Source organism: Pteronotus mesoamericanus, unplaced genomic scaffold (assembly GCF_021234165.1).
Source record: "Pteronotus mesoamericanus isolate MK-2021 breed Mesoamerican mustached bat unplaced genomic scaffold, CSHL_Meso_final contig_130, whole genome shotgun sequence".
In the NCBI taxonomy this organism is placed as follows: domain Eukaryota; kingdom Metazoa; phylum Chordata; class Mammalia; order Chiroptera; family Mormoopidae; genus Pteronotus; species Pteronotus mesoamericanus.
The window spans coordinates 4,914,566-4,934,682 of NW_026555060.1; the positions used below are offsets into that span (position 1 = coordinate 4,914,566).

At 44.7% G+C, this 20,117-nt stretch overlaps 1 protein-coding gene across 1 annotated transcript in view; it reads left to right on the top strand.

Annotated features, from left to right (window-relative positions):
• Positions 1-5,754: 5,754 nt before the first annotated feature.
• The window catches only part of FAM47E (family with sequence similarity 47 member E), a 30,845-nt gene continuing 16,482 nt past the window's right edge, over positions 5,755-20,117 (top strand). The window contains 6 exon segments of the mRNA XM_054594453.1: positions 5,755-5,810; positions 7,760-7,992; positions 7,995-8,092; positions 10,657-10,796; positions 12,907-13,057; positions 16,269-16,544. Of these exon segments, the coding sequence (XP_054450428.1) occupies positions 5,755-5,810; positions 7,760-7,992; positions 7,995-8,092; positions 10,657-10,796; positions 12,907-13,057; positions 16,269-16,544 (954 nt within the window).

Below are 20,117 nucleotides of genomic sequence, written 5' to 3' on the forward strand. Positions count from 1 at the left end.
TAAAGATTGCAAATACACCACAATTTTTACCACCCCATATGGCAGCCAATCTCCAGATATGACAGTCAACAACTCTTCTTTCTTTATAGGCTCCTGCTGCTCCTGCAATCGAAGGTGGAGTTTATTGCCCTCCCCATAAATCTGGGCTGGCCTTGCACCCTGCTTCAACTAAGAGAATGTGATGGAACTCGTGATAGAGGCCAGTTCCAGGTTTAGGCCTTAAGGGACCTGGAAGCTCCTTCCTTTACCTAGTTGGGGTCTAACCATTGTGGTAGAAGCTTGGATTCCACAGGTGGATGAGAAGAAGCCACATGGGAGGGAACTGCAGAATGAGAGGCCATCAGAGATGTCACAGTCCGTCTAACTCCCAGATGAATCGAGTCATACGCTGCATGGAACAGAGATGACAAGCCCTCCCTGTTGAGCACTGCACAAAATGCAGAGTTGTGAGCAAATGATTGAACGTGTATTAACCTCTAAGTTTTGGGGTGGTTTGTTACAGCATGATAGATAACCACAACACCGTGTTTTGTTATTTATTAATTACTTTAATATTCCAGGGGCCTAAAAAAAGAATGGAAGTGACCTTAGGCCTTACTTACTGGCCCCAGGGAATCACAAAAGCACATGGCTATGCGGTCTGCTCGCAACCCGAGAGACCAGAAGGTACAACAGAAGGGTCAGATGTTATGATGGAGCCAGGGCAGCAATGGCAGACCATAGGTGGCTGCTCTGGCTTCGTGCACTAAACCTGGTTGGCATGAACTGCAAGCCCTGGTTAATGCCACAGGTACAACACGGGGGTGCTGGAAGCCCATTCTTGCAGGGGCGATGGTGGGGGTGGGGGCTGGGGGTAAGGCTGGGACTGGAGCTGGGTCTGTGGTGAGAGTCGGGTCAGGAGTGGGTACTGGGTCAAAGGCTGGATCTTGAGCTAAGGATGGGGATGGGGCTGGACCTGGGTTTAAGGCTGGGCCTGGGCCTGGGCCTGGGGATAAGCCTGGGTCAGGAGCTGGTTCCTGAAGGCCAAGTCCCTCCTTCTGGGCCTTGCCCTGGGAATGCGTGGCAGAGGCCTGTGGGGTGCTGCAGGTTCATACCACAGCTATGCCCTTTCTCGTGCTGTGAGATCAGCACATGGACACGCGGTCTGGTATACTCACTGGCCATGTGGGCGTGAGCAGCCTGGGGGGCTGGACCTTCGCGGACAGAGACCCTCTGCCTTCGCACGACCAGCTGCAGTGGTCTGGCGGCGGCCCTGGGCCCCAGGAATGAGAAGAAGGTGCAGAAAGCAATGGCAATGCTCTCCCTACAAGAATACTCTGAATGGAGAAAGAGCCTGAAGCCAAAAAACTATCCTAAGTTGCTTAGAAGCCTTGGGTTCCAGAATAAAACTGGAGTGGGGTTTCTGGATACCAGCTCTGGTTCTGGGGGTGGCCGGGTTATTTTATGTTTTGTGGGAAAGTTTGGCACGGAGCCGGGCATTTCCCAGCTCCCCCAAGTGGGGCAACATTTAAATAAAGAACTTTTTCTTTCCCCACCAATATCCGTTTTATGCCTGTGTTTGATGATAGGTGGCCAAATCCCACTTTGTTTGGTAACAGTTTTGGCAACACTTGATGGGACAAAGTGGACCTTCGTCAGGTGCCTCTGGCAGGTTGACTCCACAAGTGTGGCTGTGAGGATTTCCTAATCTCAGGGAACTTCCCTACACCTCAGCTCAAGGCACCAGTCACTGGGAACACCAAGATGGTGGAAGGAAACAGGTCTGGGGAGGAAAGGGATGCCAAGACCAGGTGAGCTGAACCAGCATGCACACTGGGGGCTGGGCACTATGCCACATGGGTTCTGTTAGAACCACTGGGAGTACTGCTTGGTCCACCACCCCGCCATTCTGGCTGCAGGCCATGTGGGCACTTCACCAGTCAGGCTATGTGCCACATGGGTACCGTTCAAGTTTCTGCACAACTTGGATTTGATGGGGACAACTCCAGTTCTGGGGTCACAAACTGGGGTCCAAGGAAGACCATTTAAACTCGCACCTGAGATCTGATGGGGACTGCTTGAGCTCTGGAGGCCACGAACTGGCTCCAGACAAGGACTGCTCTGAGAGCCATGACCAGGGATCTCAGCAAGGGTTGCCCACATTCTGGGTGGGCACTGGAAAAACAGGCTTGGGAAGGAGACAGACTTTAAGTGGGGTGAGGATCACCCAAATTTGGGGGGCCACTGTTCAGGGGCCACTATATGGTCCTCTGGCCCCACAAGCAGGTCCCCAGGAAGATTGCTTTCCTGAAAGATGGCAGGGAAGGAACCTTAAGACATTTTGAGAACCTCAAGGACTTGAGAAACATAGGTACTTCAGGGAAAGCTGTATGGCAGTTGTGCAACTTGGCGTCTATGCCCTGAAGGACTGACTAAAGCTCAATCTAAAGGTTCCTCATGTGAGTTACAGCAAAACATATATAAAGAGTCTTTGTGATTAATTACTGTTACTGTGTTTATGCAAATAATCATGAAAAGTTAAAAACAGGACTTAATGCAATCCCTTTGCTGACAATGAGGGAAATCTTAAGGGAAAAAATTGTGTTTCAAGAAAAATCATAATACTCAGTTGTGGAAATTGGGCTCTAATACAGCAAACTGTCCTCAAAATTTTGTTTTCACTTGAAAGGTGAACTGGATTCTGCATATCAGTCTTACCTCAACACCTGATGACATCATCAGGGATGTTCAATTTACAGGCAAAAATAATTTCTTTTAAAAAAAGAAGAATTTATCTAATTGCCACTGTTGCATATCATTTCAACAAAGGTCTTACAACTGGACATCTTCTCAAAAGACAGCATTGCAGACTCAGAGACTGGTTTATGATTTGTGGTGTGAATGAACCTTTGTGTTCTTCCTTCTGTTTTCATAGGGTATATGCCTATAAGCTCATCTACCTGGGTGTTTGTTTACATAGTATAGCCCTCACTTTAGAGGCCCACCTGCATTGCCGCCTCCTAAGATGCAAAGATTTCACTAGACTAGATGGTTGAGTTGGTGAAGTATGGGGTGATCAATTGACTTTGCTTTAAACTGTTTTCCTTTTCTGCCCTAACAGTACAGATAAAAAAAGGTCCACTATTCTTCAGAGATGGGGAACCTAAAAAATCCCCCTCAGCCTGAGTTAAGTTAAACATAGTGGACAAAAGGGCTTCGAAAAGGTGTGACATGCCTTATACGCCTTCCTCCAAGGAAGACACTCCTTCTTAATCTGCAATATTGTAGAGTTAGTTCCTACCTTTGTCACTTAGTTATTATGGTTCTGACTATGTCTTCTAACCCTCCTGCCAAACTTATCACCTCCAAAATACCACAAGAATGTCAACTTGTCCAGCAATGCCATCCTTTGGATATCGCATATGCTGCGTCCCAAGGACAACCAACTGATCTGGACTTTGCAAAATCCTCCTCCCTCGCATGAATGTTTCCCTTCATTCCCAATCCCTCTTTTTGTTTTCTGAACCCAGAGGTGGGTAGGACCACATCCTTGGCCAGCAGAAAGTAGCTACAGAAAAATGAGACCTTCACCCATTTGCCTTCATAAGATTACAAAGGTCCAGAAGTGTTAAAGGGAGGAATTGTAAGAGGGGGATCTGGCAAGAACCTTGGGGGGTGGGGATGAACCCCCCAGCAGCACAAGAGCATGCCTTCCCTAGAGTGAAGGAGGGGCTGGGAAGTGCCAGAGGCAATGGAGGGAATTGCAGTAGTAGTGAGCCTGGTAGATTTCCATACACCTGGGTAAAGGGTAATCAAACCAGCCCCACAGCGTGTGGTGCACCCCCCCTCGCCATAACAGAAGCTACAGTTGACTAGAAATCCTCCTACCCTCTTTTAACTCATGGCAACAGAAGGGGCAAGGAAGCTGTGCGGCCTGATGAGCATAATGGACCCTAGCTGGAACTGGCTGGGAATTAGGACGCTTCTGCTGCATGTATGTGGGACTTTGAGACCGGGAAGTAAAATGAAGGGCAGGCACTGTCTCACCTCTTTTTCCTTCTGCACCCCCTCACTTGCCTGGTTGGGAGCCGGCTCATGGACAAAATTACTAGATGGAGCAAATACTAATTTGTGAGGAAGCAAAAGTCATGAAAATAGGTGCTTTTTTTCTTAATTCATGTAACAAATACTAGAAACTAAGACCAAAGATGACAAAGACCAAGTTTGTTTATTCTCCGTTGCCTGACATCCTCAGTGCCTAGCATGGTCATAACAGACAACAGTTGTTCAGTGAGGACCTACAGCATGCCGGCCAGGCACAGGACTAGGAGCAAGATGGACATGAACCTTACCCACAGTCTTATGGAGAAAATCCTACTTCCTCCAAGTAATTAAGCTTGAATTTGCAATCAATCAAACTATACCAAAGATATTATCAAAGATAGTAAAAACAACTAATCAGGCTCCTTATAATGATTACATTTGTTAACTGATTCCTGTAACAGTGTTGTGAAGTAGACAAGGCAAATACGCCTATCTCCAAAAGATAACAATGGTACTCAGCAGTGAATGAGGGATTCTGAATCCCCAGCACTGTGCTCTGCATCCATTATCTCATTGCATCTCCCAACAACCTCATAGGCAGATACTATTATTTCCCCCGTTTTCAGACTAGGAAGTCAATGAAGCTTAAAAACGTTCACGCTACTGCGCCCAGGTGTGCGTAATTATTAAGTGGCAGAATAAGGGTTCATCCGAGGTGGTGGACTCCAGGGCTCTCCACTGTGCGCGGAGAAGGCGGGTGAACATGCACAAGTGGAGGTGCTGAAGCTAGGACAGCCAGGGTACTTTTAATACTATCCACATATTTACTAGATTCCTAAAGGTGGAACCAATTCATTATCAGAGAGTCTGAAAATGAGAAGACATCTTTGACTACAAAAATTATTCTCCCACGACAGAATTTAACTACTGTAATAATTTTGAGACAGGAGAATGCTTTCCTGCTATTTTCTCTGGAAGCAATGCTTAATAATTCAGTCCGAAACACTTCAGAAGTAGAAAGAGAACTTAAAAAAGCCAAAACATCCTCGTGCGATCCACATATACATGAACATGTGCCTACCAGGTCCAACTGGATGGTAATTTCACTGCTGGAAGTGGGTCAGGGGAAAAGAGTCAAATTGCACGCGAGCTGGAGCGGACCCTGGCCATCAGCGGGTGACTAGCCGGCCCCGCGCAGCCCCGGACTGCGGAGGCTGCGGTGCCCGGGCGGTCCCAAGACCTCCAGGGAAGCATTTCATGCTAAAAATCCTTCTCACCAGTAGACATCAGCCTATTCCTTCCCTCTCTTTCCAATCTTTCTCTTGCTCTCTCTCCAGCCAGCTGCTTTCTTCCTTTCTTCCCTTAAACGAAAATTTTTTGAAAGGGTTGTGAGCGAAACAGACAGGGCCCAGTTTAAGGTAAATCTCCGTGAGAAGGTGAAAACGGCTTCCCAACAGATTACAACATAATTAAACCAAGGACTAGGTCCTATCCCTTCCCTCCCAACGCACCCGCCTCCGGGGCCGGAGATCCCCGGGGCGCGAGGGATTGTGAGGTGCAGGGACCCCTTCTCCGAAAACGCTGGGCTCCTGGGGGCGGGGCGTCTGGGCTGCCGGCCGCCCCTCCGCCACCAATCTGATCCGCGCGTGGCTTTGTGGTCTCCTAGCAACCCGAGAGACCGGCCCGCACGGGGACCAAACGCTCGGCCGTTACCGCTGAGCCGGTGCGGCGATGGCGGACCACAGGCTCAGTGCGTCCAGCTGGGTTGGCAGGAGCTGCGGGCCCTGGTAAACGCCGCGGTGACTCCTGGGGACGCCTGAGTCCCTTTCTTGCTGGAGCTGAGCTGGGGCGGGGGCTGGGCCTGGATCTGGGTCTGGGTCTAAGGCTAAAGCTGAGGCTGGGGCTGGAGCCGGCTCTAAGGCTAGATCAGGGGCTGGGCCGTGGTCTAAGGCTGAAGCTCGGGCTCGGGCTCGGGCTTGGGCTGGGCCTGGGGCTGGGCCTCGGCCTGGGCCTGGGGTGGGGGTGGCAGACAGGCGGTGTTCGGCTACGGGCCCACTTGCCTTTCCTATTCAAGGTCTCCAACCCCTAAGTGACTATAATATAACCAGAGCTCGATGCTAAGGACACATTTTTTTCTGTTATCCTTACAACCCCGAGGGGATGTAGATTCAAATACCTATTCCAGATGGGAAAGCGATCACCACAGAGTCCTCTGTGGAGACTAGTTTAGCCTAGGCACACCCTTCTCATGGGGTTAGCCAACGAGGGGGATCCCTGCATCCCCTAAGAGGGGTCAGATGCACCTGGAGCCCTTGGTCACCCAGCTGGTGACTGGGGTGAGCAGAGCCTGTGTTTGGGGGACTGTCTCCCATGTTGGGGTGATCTGTTACCATTTTGAATGCCTAGTGTCACAGGCACAGGGCAGGAATCCAAGACTTTTTGCCTTTGCTGATTCCTTGAGCCGTTTATGAGAATGGAATTCTGCTCTCTTGGAGGCTGGGCGACGTGGTGGTAAAGATCCCAAAGTGTAGAATCAGAAAAGCTGGAGTCGTAAGCCAGGGCTCCTCTTGCATGCAGGGTTACCTTAGGCAAGTTAGTTGCTCCTTCTGGGATCAGTTTTCTTAAGTGTAAAATGGAGACAACAAGAAGAATCAGTTTTATAGGATAATTGTGAGGATCAACCGACATAGCACATGCGAAGCAGTTACTGGCACACTGTATGTATACATGTTGGCAGTGATGAGCTTTTTGGCAATCCCCTTTTCTGTTCATTTTCTAACTCATTGTTTTGAAGTAATTACAGACTGTAAATAAAATATGGACACTGAAGTTCTCTCACAATGTTTCAAATAAGACCCTACTTGTCCTCCTCAATGGTTTTGGAGGAGGTCTTGGACTCCGGACATTGAATTTTGGAAATTTTTGCACCGATGGACCCTTCTGTGTTCTTGACCTGTTGGGCTTTGGAGAAGTGGTAGACCCATGTTTGACAGTGACGCAGAAGAAGCGGAGAATCAGTTTGTGGAATCCATTGATTGAAAAGTGGAGATGTGCACTAGGACTGGACAAAATGATCTTGTGTGGATTCAACCTGGGTGGGATCTTGGCTGCTTCTTACTCACTCTAGTACCTGTCAACAGTTAGTTATCTCATTTTAGTGGATGGAGTCCTGGGGTTTCCCTGAGCCATTGGACCTTGCTGATGAAGACAGACCAATTTCAGTCTGCATCGGAGCCTTGGGAGCAGCATCGACTCCCTGCAACCCTTCAGCTGGCTTCAGGATTGCAGGACCATTTGGTTTAAGTGTAGTATGGTGTTTAAGGCCTGATTTCAAATGGAACTATTCTTCAATGTTTGAAGATGATACTGTGACAGAATACATGTACCACTGTGATGTACAGACGCCAAGTGGTGAGGCAGCATTCAAAAATGTGACTGTTCCTTCTGGACGGGCAGAAAGGCCAATGCTCCAGCTAATTGGTTAAATGGACCTTGACATTCCAGTTTCGGGGATTACATGGAATAAACAAGACAAGGGAGACGCCTTGCACAGCCCAGTGATAATGTGCCCTGAACTAGGAGTATGATTAATTCAACCTTTTCCATGTGAACCTCTCTTCCTTCACCTCCCCTCAAAAAGGCGGCCTTACAGCTTTCTTTTCCCACCGCAACTCTTGTGGTCCATATAACGGGGCACGTTGTCTTTCAGGTACAGAAAGAATCTGCCCTAGAACAGGCCGGCATTCCCTACCTTCGAGAACACAAAGCAGTGGGTATTTCTGAGAAACAGACTGGATGACTTCCAGTGAGGGTGCCCTCCTTGGGAAGGTATAATCACTCGGGGCCTTCAGGAGCTCTCCGTCCCCCAGACAAATCACCGAGTCCCCAGACCTCCCCCTGCTAAGAAGGCAGAACAAGCTGCCTAAGGAAGGAGACTCTGTTCCAAGCTCTCACCAGCCTGGAAGGTACAGGGGCATTCGTGGCAGACAGTGAAGCCCAGCCGACCCTGCAGCCCTTGGCTTACTACCTGAATCTGGGAGAAGAGCTCCTGTCTGAGGGTTGTGGGAGGGCCTTCCCTGGGGCCTAGAAAATAATTCTCCTTAAATACCTGGAGAGTGCCCTCTAGGGAATGATATGCTTAAAGAGAGGAAAGGATTAGGAATGTCTCCCTGCCCCCCTCCCCCCCCCGCCCCCCCCCCGTGGGAGTTTCCATGGGGATTTTAGCAGCTTCCTTTCAGCAGCATTTCCCTTTGCTTTCCATGAGGCTTCACAACTTATAAAGGTCCAGCACACTGGAAATATTCAACTTCTTTTCCCCCTGAAGATCCACCCTGCCTGTGATTTTTTGGGGGAGGAACACAGTAGAAGGGAATTGTTCAGTCTTGCTTCTGTCACTTAAGCCTGCTCTTAGGAGGTGTCAATAAGTACTTACTAACTGATGGGTATAAGGCATATGCAAACCTGCAAAGTCGCAGGGAAAATCCACCAAACTGTCAGCCTCAGGTTGGATAGCAGCTCTGTTATCTATGGTCTGGGACCATAGTCCCAGGCACCTTTAGACTTTCACTTCCACAATCCTCAGCATACGTCTCTAGTTCTGTGTCTCAAAATGGCTTCCACACCTCAAGGCACAAAGTCTTCCAAACAAGAAGGGGGAAGGGGCAATGTTTAAAGGGTACATGCCAGCTGTCTTTTAATTAGGCAAATACAGTTGACCCTTGAATAGGACCAAACTATGCAGGTCCACTTATAGGGGAATTTTTCAGGAAATACTCTTGGCCCTTCCTAGCGATTGGTTTCACTTTTGCAGATTCAACCAACTGCATATAGAAGACAGTACATTCACATTCCCAACTGCAGATTCCCAACTGCGGATCTAAAATACTGTTTTCAATCTTGGTTGACTGAATGCAAGGATGTTAGGGCCCACTACAGAGTCAAAATTTCTACAAAGATTGTTGACTCTGCAGAGGTCAGCATCCTTGCCCCTTGCATTGTTCAGATGTCTACTGTGATAGCTTTCCCAGTAAGCAGTTCATTCATCTTACCACTCCAAGATGTTAGAGAGCCTAGAAAATTAAGTTTCTTGGTTGGGTATTACAAAGTTGAGCATAATGCAGAACAAATTCGTCAGATTTAAGCAGAACAGAGCAGAATGGGTATTGGGCAGAAACCTAGCAGTGCTTGCTGCCCCGCCCCACCCACACAGTCTCTTTCCTACACGGGGCCATGACAGTTGTTCAGGAAGGTGAACTGCTTTGCAAAGTCCCCCAGCAGCCCCTTCTCACTCAGAATTAAGTCCTTGCTGTTGCCTGAAAGGCCCTACACGCTCTGCTCTCCACCCCACCCTCCTTGTGCTCCCTCTTCATCCTCACTGCCCACCCCTCTGCTCTCGCCTGCTGCAGCCACCATGTTCGCCTGCCTGCTCTGCGAACACTAAAGATATTTCCAATTCAGAGCTCTGTTCCTGTGTCTGGGACACTTGCCTCAGATGTCTGCTTAACTCCTTCACTGTCTTCAGATCTTTGCTGCAATGCCTCCTACTTTGAGAGACTGTATGTAACAACATTTCCCTTCCACCCTCATTCTCTATCCCTTACTATGATCTATTTTTCAATATAGCACTTATCACCACTAGGCTCCTCACTAGACTAAAAGCTCCACAGGGCAGGGACTTTGGGTCTTTCACTGTGTACCACCAATAGATGACATATGGTAGACACTCAAAATATGTTTTGTATAATGATCGGATGGAGAAATAAATGATCAGTGGCAGAGAAGTTTATTGAAAGGACAACTGGAAATTTGAACCAATTCTTTCCCACCTGGGGCTTTCCTGCACTGCCTCCTGCAGGTCAGAGTTTCTGAGTCCATGACAAATAGATTGTTTGCACATGCCCTCAGATGGCATGTGGGATCGTGGAACTTATTTCCTTATTTGACCTCCCAACTAGGTGTGGTGGCTTTTTTCTGAGGCTAGACCTTTTTAATGGTGCCGTGATTACCACCAGCAGCCTCTAGATTTAAATTCTACCCAGGAAGAGAACATCTATTTCTGCATATCTCAGAAAAATTCCGTAGCTTAATTTCCATGGGTCCAACTTGGCTTATGTACCTGTTCCTAAACCAGTTGCTGATTTAGGTTCTGATAAGACTGGCCTGCCCACTGAGAATGGGGTCAGGCCACTCCAGACCCTGAGGACCAAGAGTGCATGCGGAGGCGGCTCACCAAAGAAAAATCTAGGTACTGTCACTCATAGGAGGAAGATGGATGCTGGCCAGCCTAAAACCACGGAAATCTTTTAGAAGCACTCAGTGGGGCAGCTGGGGACGAGGGCAGACCCAGAGGCATCATGATGAGATGGAATCTTCCCCAGCAGCTCTTACAGAGTCACGATGACACTGTAAGATGAGATGAGATGGAATCTCAGTACAGAGACTGCCTACTTAATGTCTAGATGATGGAAGTTCACCCACAGCACCCAGCCCAGCATCTGCGCAGAGACTGGTGACTGCATTGACTGACTGCAAAGGAAAAGCAAAGGGGCGAGATGGTCTGTTTTGCTGTAGAATCAAGGAGCCCCAGTTTTCAGCACATCTTCCTTGCTTCCAAAACTGTTTTTCTCTTTGTAGCTCTTACTAAAGGCTCTAGAAGTGCTGGATCCTGACAGGAAACTGGAGGACACATGGGCTCATTGTGAGGACATCAGGAAAAATCCAAAGGAACGTGTAAAACGTTTTAAAAACCATTCCACCCAAGACCACCTGGGACTGTGCATTATATTCTAAACCCCATGTTCATTCCTGGCACCTGAAAAACATTTTACGAGCTACCTTCTCAAAGCTCCTCATCTTTAGAAAAATTTAGAAAAGCAAGAGTAACTAAGTTCCTGAGGAGAAGGGAAAGGACCCTTAAATCCTGCTCTAAATAGTGGGGTTTTTTCTTTGTTTTTGTTTTCTAATTAATGGATGTGAATTATCTAGTAGTGGAGGAAATGTGCGTGTCATCGTGACTCTGTAAGAGCTGCTGGGGAAGAGGAAGACTGCAGGAAACCCCGTTGATTGTCCCACAGGGGCTCCATGATTTGTGGCAGAGCCCTTTTATTCACATGATTGAAACCAGTAGTTGGTTGGGTAACTTAAAAAAAAAAGTTAATGGAGGAAATTGTGAAAGATGACCCTGAAGTCATTAAAATATCTTATTTTAGCCTAGAACATAACTATACTTTCACATGCTAATCTTTTAAAGCCTTTTTTTAAGTATGGATCTGCTGCTTGGAGTTCTGAGTCATCTTTTTTACATAAATCACACTAGTAATGACATCTTTGTCAGATCTTTTCAAAGCACTAATCTTAATTTTCATCGAAACAACTCGCTTTTGTACCACACTCTTGTTCCCCATGTAAATGCAATGAGATGGTATAGTTAACAGTACAGTTAACAGAAATAGATTTGGGATATGCATTTAACTTTTGAATTGCCATGGGGTCACTGGTAGGGGCTGAAGAGTGTGGATGCAATAGATAGAAGCCCGTCCACAACACCCAGACCACTTGCGGAGGACCCCCGGGCCGTGGTCAGGGTGTTTGGAAGGGGCTACGGACAGCTTTACCGGTCACACAAGTGACCTATGTGGATGTGGAATGAGAGAAAATCCACTCTATTAAATTATACATGTTAGGGTGAGACACAAAGTGAGAGGAACCCCACCGTTCTGGTCCCTGAGTACCCCCTGGTAAATCCGAAGAGAACAACTGAGCACGCTCCTCTCAGCGTTGCCCTCCTTTCACCGGGAAGCAAGACGGCCCACGGCTTCTGGCAGTTAAGCTACAGAAAAATTCCGTAGCTTAATTCCCACGGGTCCAACTTGGCTTACGTACCTGTTCCTAAACCAGTTGCTGATTTAGGTTAGAGAGAAGCCTGACTTCTCCTCTGTTTCTTCCTTCCTGAGGGAAGCCCCACCCTGGTTCATCCTGCAGGGGCCCGGCTTGGGCAGTCTGCCCATTCCTGCCTTTCAATGAGCAAGTCTTCTTGGACTTAAACCCATTTCCTCCAATGTGGTTGCTGTCAGTAACAAAAGTGACATGTTGGTTTCATCTTTGACCTTTGTGTTATTTTTTAAGATGCTTGGAACCTGGGTAGGGAAGAGGGAGAAGTGTTCTACGAAGGGATCCCCTTGGAAATTCTAACAGTGTGGGTGGGCGTGGCCCTGGGAGCATCGTTAAATTCTTCACCCTCGGTGAACCATTAGCTAGTTATGATGGTATGTGAATTGATCTCAATTCTTAAAAAGAAGCCACTGAAGAGAATTTAATTGGGGATGAAGTGTGGCTGCATTGGATATGACCAAATTTATATTTTGAAATGATCATTTTGGCTGGAGTTTAGAGAATGGTTATGGATTGGGAGTTGAGGGTGCTAAGAGAAGATTCAGGGACACCAGCGAGGAGTCTTGGCAGCAGTCCAGAGAGGAAAGCAGAATCTATCAGACTTATGAATGGTCTGGACAGAGAGGTCAAAGATGTCTCCTGCTTGTCAAGGTTGTCTGAGACTTTGGCACCCTCCAAGCAAAGTAATTTGTGCTTTTACCTGGCACATGTCCACATGTCTTAATAACTGGTACTCATAATCTTAAAAATCACCTTATAATTGGAGGATGTTATGTAAGTTTTCATTGTTATCCCTAGTCATGATATTTGCATCTTTATAATATTGATAATAAGAATTGAATCTTTGAAAAATTAAAACAATAAGTGTGAGCTTGTGAGAGACTGCTGGAAATACTTGTTTTATGATCTCCTTTCCCCCAAGATACTGTTTGAATTTCTCTTGGATTTATGGTGGTTCATATTGCAGTGGTCTCATGATCCCATTTTATTTAGTCCCAAGAGCACTCCTCCATCGCGTCCAGGCTCATTGCTTTATGAAATGCAGAAGTCAAGTGAAAGGGACTCGCTCTGTGAAGATGGCCCGCTTCTCTACGAAAATGCACGCAAAGCAGTCCGTGACTTCTGCAAATGGGCTAGTGATACTGTAAGTTAGTAGTAATACAGCTTTGTAGAGTCAAGCTCAAAGTTGCTTTTATTAAAAAACAGCAGTGTTTGTATATAATCTAAGTCAAATAATCAAAGTCATAAAGCAATCTTCCTGACTCTCCCGCCATTTATAATAGAAATGTTTCTCGTAGATGAATTTTCTGGAACGTTTTTAAGTTTGCAGCAAATTTGAGTGTTTATTGTTTATATCTCACTTTGTTATTGTTTTCTCATAATTTTTTAAGTGGCTGTCTTTTTTTTCCCCAGATTTACTGAGATATAGTTGACATACAACATTGTGTCGGTTAAGATGTACAATATGACGATTTGATACACGTATATATTGCAAAGTGATTATTACAATAGCGTTAGTTACTGCATTCATCACTTCACATAACTATCTCTGTGTTTGTGTGGTGAAAACATTTAAGATCTACTCTCTTAGCAACTTTCAAGTCTATAATACAGTATTGTTAACTATAGTCACTATGCTGTACGTTATATCCCCAGAATTTATTCATCTTATAAATGGAGTTAGTACCCTTTGGCCAACATCTTCCCATTCCCTGGCCCTGTTGTTTCATATTTTTATTTTCAATTTCAATGTCAGGATCTTTACCCTTTTTCCTTCACTCCTTGAGCTCATTTTTCTTAGTTAAATTTATTGAGCAGCTGTGCTTGACTACAACCTTTACCAAAAGTTTTTCTGACATAAAGAGAGTTTTGACTCAATTATCAAGACCTTTTTCCTTGCTCTACTTCCAAGAATCTATTTGGTTACATATTCCTGTTCTCAGGTCCCTATAGATGTTGAGATTTCCGATGCTTTCCCTGGATGTGAGAACTTACAGGATTTGCGAGCTCCCTTCCTCATTTTTTGAGTGCATGAGTCTGTTCTGGTCAGAGTATTATTTAAGATCATTCATTGTCAAGTGAATGACATATTCTGACTGGATTAAGGAAGAAAAGGCAGCCATCCAGAGGTTTTAGTAGCTGCAGGCACAATTGGATCAAGGTGCTAACATGTAGTTAGGTACCCTCCCTATCTCTTGGATGCTTTCCTCTAGCTGACTATTTTCCAGCAGTGTTTCCCCAAGAGATGAAAAGTAGCCACTTAAGTAGTGATCTGAGTGGGGAAAGAGCAACCCCTTTCCAACAGGAAAAAGTCCAGGGCTCAGTCTCCTTGGGTCACATGCCTTGTGCCTGAATTATTCACAGTGAGTGGGGCAATGAAATATGCTCATTGGCCAAATGAGGTCTCCTGTCTAATCCGGAAGTCAGGAGGTCAGCAGGTCCAGCCCACCTGCAGCAGACTGCCTAGGAGAAGGAGGCTTCCTATGTGGTGACTGGAGTGGGGCTGCTGGCGGAGGCAGATGATGCCTACCCTCCTTGTTGTCTGAACCACAGCCTGTCTGCGATCTGGGGGGACTGGGTGACCTGAACCCCCTCCCTTCCGCTTCTCCCTTCCCTACCGCCGGAGGTTAATATGTCTAGGCAGGAAATTTAGGAACTGTAGGTTGTAATTTAGCTGCTCCGGTGACAAGCCTTATTTTCAGTCCTTTATAACCAAGATGTCATCTTTACCTCAGCTACGCTACCTAGGTCTCTATCATATCACCCTGCAATATTTTCTCCAGAGCATTAGCTCATACTTTCCTTCCATGCTGTTAATTTTTTATCTCATTGATTCTGCTTGTGCTATTTCCGCTTTGTTATTATTTTAGCCTAGTTTTGACTCTACTCCTCCTTTTATGTCCCTGACTCTATTTCATGACTCCTCTCTATAAATATCATTCCAACATCAGCTTCGGTTGCTAATGGCTTCCTTCTCTCTGTGTCCTCAGTTTATATTTCCCAAAGTGGAATTGTGTTGAGTCTGTAGAGGAGGAAAATGTAATTTTCCTTCTACTATTCTAAACCCTCTCTATGGCTCCTATACCAAAATTCAGATTTACAAGAGAAAAATAAGCGCAAGTCTGTTAACATGCATACATCATATATACATGGGAAATACCCAGGGAAAATGAGTAGCTCTCCCAGGTGGCTTAGAATTCAGGCTTAAGTACCATCTTCAGCCGAAGACAAAAAGAAATAAGCGTATGGGAAGCCAGTTATAAGGAGGTGACCAGGAAAAATAGGTAAACAAGTATAAGGTTTGTTATGCAGATTTAAGCAGGTGCCTTCTCCATTGATAAGCATTTCTTATGATTTAGAGTCTTCCTCCTCTCCCTGGTATACCCTTAGCAGAAAGTGAGACACCCTGAAGGTGATTCCCTTCCTAAAGGGTAACTACCACACAGTTTCCAGAGCTTTTCCTGTTTTCTCTGCTGTTTCTCAAAATCATCAACTCAAAATGATTCTTATGCCAGAGGCATATTTTGGAGTGATAAATCCTGCCACCCTCCTAGTCCAGAGTATTTTTTAGCCACAGCATAGGTCAAGGGTCAGCCTACAAATCAGCTGTCCTTACTGTGCAGCTCCACTCTCCACTCCCACTGGCCGTGGCTGGGGGAAGGGAGGAGAGGGGGTGGCACAAAATATTGTTGACTAAGACCACCTTCTTCAGCACGGGCCCTGAACGGAGCAACTTCCCTTATAAAGTCTGCAAGCAGAAGAAACGCATTTCTAGACACGGCTGGAAAATGCCTGTAGGGATGTCACTGCAACAAAGGGTTGGAGAAGTTTGCTTTTGGAAAAACAGCCTGAATTTTCCCCAGCCCCATCATGCATTCCCTTGGGGACTCACTGCCTCATGCAGGTCCTATATTATCCTGTAAGACACTGACAAAGGCCTCCAGACCCCAAATACAGTTGACCTTATTCAAAGGTGAACTGTGCTGCCCCATCTATATGAAGGTTTTTAAAAAGAAATTCCCATACTGGTTTCAATCTGTGGTTGGGAATCCCGACGTGGAGGGCCAACCGCACGCAGTGATCTACACCACTTTATACAGGGGACTTGAGCATCCCCGGGGTGGGGGATGGGGGTGGCATGAGGGTCCTGGAACCAACCCTCCTACCCCTGTCCCTCAATTACCAAGGATAGTTAGGTTTTTGGGAAATCGAGAATTGTACAAGGGGTGGAGGTCAGCACCCCTAAATGACAGCTCCCCAGTCGCCCTCCTGTTGTTCAAGGGTCAGCTGAACTTCTTGTCTCCAATGAATGCTGACTGGACATTTCCTGCTTCTCCAAACTACCTCTTTTCTAGCCATGGTCAAATATCTCCCTTAGATTAATGGAGAAAGCAAGAAGCACTTCACCATTTGTCCTTGACTTACGCAGTGTGATATTTTTCCAGGCAAGTGTGAAGATTGATGAAGCATTTGTCATAAAACAATTTGACATCGACTATCAGAGCAAACCAAGCTGCGGTGGACTCCGCCTGATGAGACTCGACCAGGTCCCTCCGGAATTAAGGAAGGGTATGGGGCTCAACAAACGGCAGGAGGCGGCATTTTTCAAGGAACAACAGCAGAAACTTGAGGTAATTGAAAAAGGGGAGAATGCTGAAAATCAAAGAAAATTAAGTTGTATTAAAATCTTAAATGTTCTTGAATTCTGGTACCACAAGGGGCACCAGTCTTTTTCAGTAGAATTCTTGACTTTTTTTATGTTTAATAAATATTTGTTAAATGAGTGAATATTTAATACACATAACAAATATCGTCTCTCTGTGTTTCATAAAATAAAATTTCTCTGTGTTGAAATTCTAACAGTCAGTGGAAATATATGTGAACAGTTATTGTTGCAACAATATAATGCTGCAATTAATGATTGTGAGCACTGTTCATTTTATGTCCAAAGAATTCTTGAATTTTTAGGGTTGTGTAACTGACAATAAACCATCGTTCGTGGTCGCAGGCTCGCCAGATCATCAATAACTTGCTGTTTCCCATTACTAATGTCCTGTGAATATGTAACAAGCTAAAAGAGAAGGGGCATAACTTGCTATCTTCCAAAGGGAAGTACTGTGGGCCCCTAAGTATTTTTCCACTTTTTTACGCAATGTGTTATTGCAAATATATACACAAGTCAAATGTGCCAATCGAACAAAAACTTAAGTGCCTAAATGGGAGTTGAGGGTTGGGGTGGGGAAAGAGTTCCTTTCTCTGAAAGTGAAAAACAACATATAATCTCTAATTACTCTCTTCATTTTACACATAATCTTTGATAATATATTTCCAATATTTCAGAGATATTAACCTTGTCCTTTACAATCGAACACAATTGTCAATTTTTACATACATCATGTTTTCTATCCTTGACTCTGTTGCCTAAGGTTTATGAAAAGTGTGCATTCCATCACTCATATCAGGTCTGAAAATTTTCATTTTCCTCTCATTTTCCTAAAGGGGAAAATGCAAACTGCTGCTGGACAGAAAAATTATGTCCATCACACCTGGGGCCTGAACCAGTGCTTGTCCTGAAGCTGGGCTGAATGAAATCACTCAGTCCTTGTATTTACAAATTATTGCACAAACACTTTATAAACTACCGTGGTTATTGCTGAAACTGAACTTTTGACTGTCGGATGGAGGGTCACTATGCAAAAGTTCAAAATATATAATTCCACACGGTCCTGCCGAAAGGACTTCCTTTGACACTTCTTCTAGTGTAGATCTGCTGGTGATGAATTCCTTCAGCTTTCGTTTGTCTGAAAACATCCTTATTCTGCCTTCCTTTTTAAAGATCGTTTTGTGGTTACATAATTCTAGGTTCACAGTGTTTGGTTTGTTTGATTGTTTTCAGAACTTTAATGTGTTGCTTCACTATCTTTTTGGTTGTGTTACTTCTGATGAGAAATCTGTTATCCTTGTCTTTGTTTTCCTGGATGTGTTCTATTCCTTGGCTGTTTTTAACATTTTCTTTTTTCCCTGGTTTCCAATAATGTTATTATTCCATATGTTGGTGTATATTTATTCATAGTTCTTGTGCTTGGGGTTTGCCACACCTCTTTGATCCACGGATTTATAGTTTCCATCAAATTTGGAAAAATTTGACCCTTATTTCTTGAAATACTTATAAAGACAGCATTTTTGGCCCTCAACCCCGCTCCCAGGACTGTAATTACATATAGTTAGGCTGCATAAAGTTGTCTTACAGCTCGTTGCTGCTCTGTTCAGTTTTTAATTCTCTTTTCTATTTCCGTTAATGTGTCTTTCAATTCTCTAATGTGTTTTTCCCTGCAATATCTAATCTGATGAATAATATCTAATATTAGATTAATAATATCTAATATTAATCTCATCCAATGTATTTTTCATCTCATACATTTTATAATTTTCATCTTAAGAAGTTCAAGTTGGGTTTTTTAAAAATAAACATACCTTCTGTGTGTCTATGTAATCTTTTGAACATATGGAATATAATTATAACTCTTTTGATGTTCTGGTCTGCTAAATCTAACATTTGTATTGGTTCTGTGTGAGTTGACATTAATTGATTTATTTCCTCAGTGTGGACCATGTTTTCTAGCCTCTCTGCATGTGAGGTGTATTGGGTAGATGCCAGACACTGTAAATCTTACCTTATTGAGAGCAGTGTGTATTTTTGTGTTCTTCTAAACTTGAGTTTTGTTCTGGGATATAGTTAAAGTTACTTGGAAAAGTTTGATACTTTTGGGTCTTGCTTTTAAGATCTATTGAGAAGAGTCAAAGTAACGTTCAGTCCAGGGCTAATTCCCTACTGCTGAGTGTTCTACCCAGAGTCCTGTGAGTCATTAGATTTCTCGGGAGGGAATGGGCATTGTCCTGGCCCTGTGTCCATGCTGGGGACTGTTCCCTCTAATCCTTTCGGTTGTTTTCTTCTGCGACCTCTGGCAGTTTCCTCCCACACATGCACAGAGAGGCTGCGTAAACCTCTGGAATTGCCTTTCTGTGCAGCTCTGGGCTGCAAACTTGAGCTGCCTTAATCTTCATGGATTTTCAGTTCTGTCTCAACTCAGAGAGTCCTCTAGGCTTCTCCTGGGCTCCTCACTCTCTCCAGACAGTAAACTGTGGTAATTGTGGGGTTTATCCTGTGGTTTCCTGTCTCTGGGCATCATTGTCTTTTGTTATTTAATGACCAGTGTATTAGAAACAATTTCTTCATATATTCTGCTTTTTTTCTGGGTTTTGGTTGTTGTTGGTGGAAGGGTAAATCTATTTACCCTGTTCCACAAGTGGAAGTACGTTTATTTTTTTATCCCACATACTCTCAGGCCTGCTACAGTCTTTTCTTTGGTTTCTTTTCTGAGCTTTCCATTTTTAGTTTTTTGAGGAAACTCAAAACACTATGTAATTCAGAACACTATGTAACATATCAGGTGGTGATAAGTGCTATTAAGAAAAATAAGGCAGGGAAAGAAGACAAAGACTATTGTGAGGTGGTTGTAATTTTTAAACTTGGTGGTCAGGAAGTATACTACTGAGAAGATAATGTGAATTAGCTAAGGGAGTATATTATGTGCGTATCTTGATGAAAAACTTTATGGCAGAGAAAATAGTGAGTGCAAAGGCCGTCAGGCAAAAGCATGAAGTGAGTCCTCTAGGGATAGCAAGGTGGGGTCGTATACTTGGTATGGAGGGATCACAATGCTCAGTCTAGCTCTGAGATATGGGATTTTCCTTCCCTTTTTTCCACCCTCTCTGTTTGAGACGGGTGTATCTGGATTGACCCTTGAATGTCCAACACATTCTACCTCATAGTTTAAATGTGAGAAGGGAAAAGGGCAGAATCTTTGTGTTTTTTGTTTCTTTGCCCCTCCAAAGCATTAGACCCCATTTTGTGATGAGACAATACATGGGTATTATATCCCCAGTATCTGGCTATGAACCAACAGATGCACTACTGAGGAATGGGAGACAGAACAAAATTACATTTATTTTTCCTCCTCTTTCTTCCAATTAAATAGGCAAGAGACTGGTATTGGATAGCATTTTGATCAAAAGTAGTATTTACAAGGCTGAGCACCATGCTGGTTTATCATTTTAGTTGATCGAATATTATTTAAGGTCGTTACCCTTTGGTAAAATATGTAGTGTTTTTTTTTTATTTTTAAATCATGTTTATTCTATTA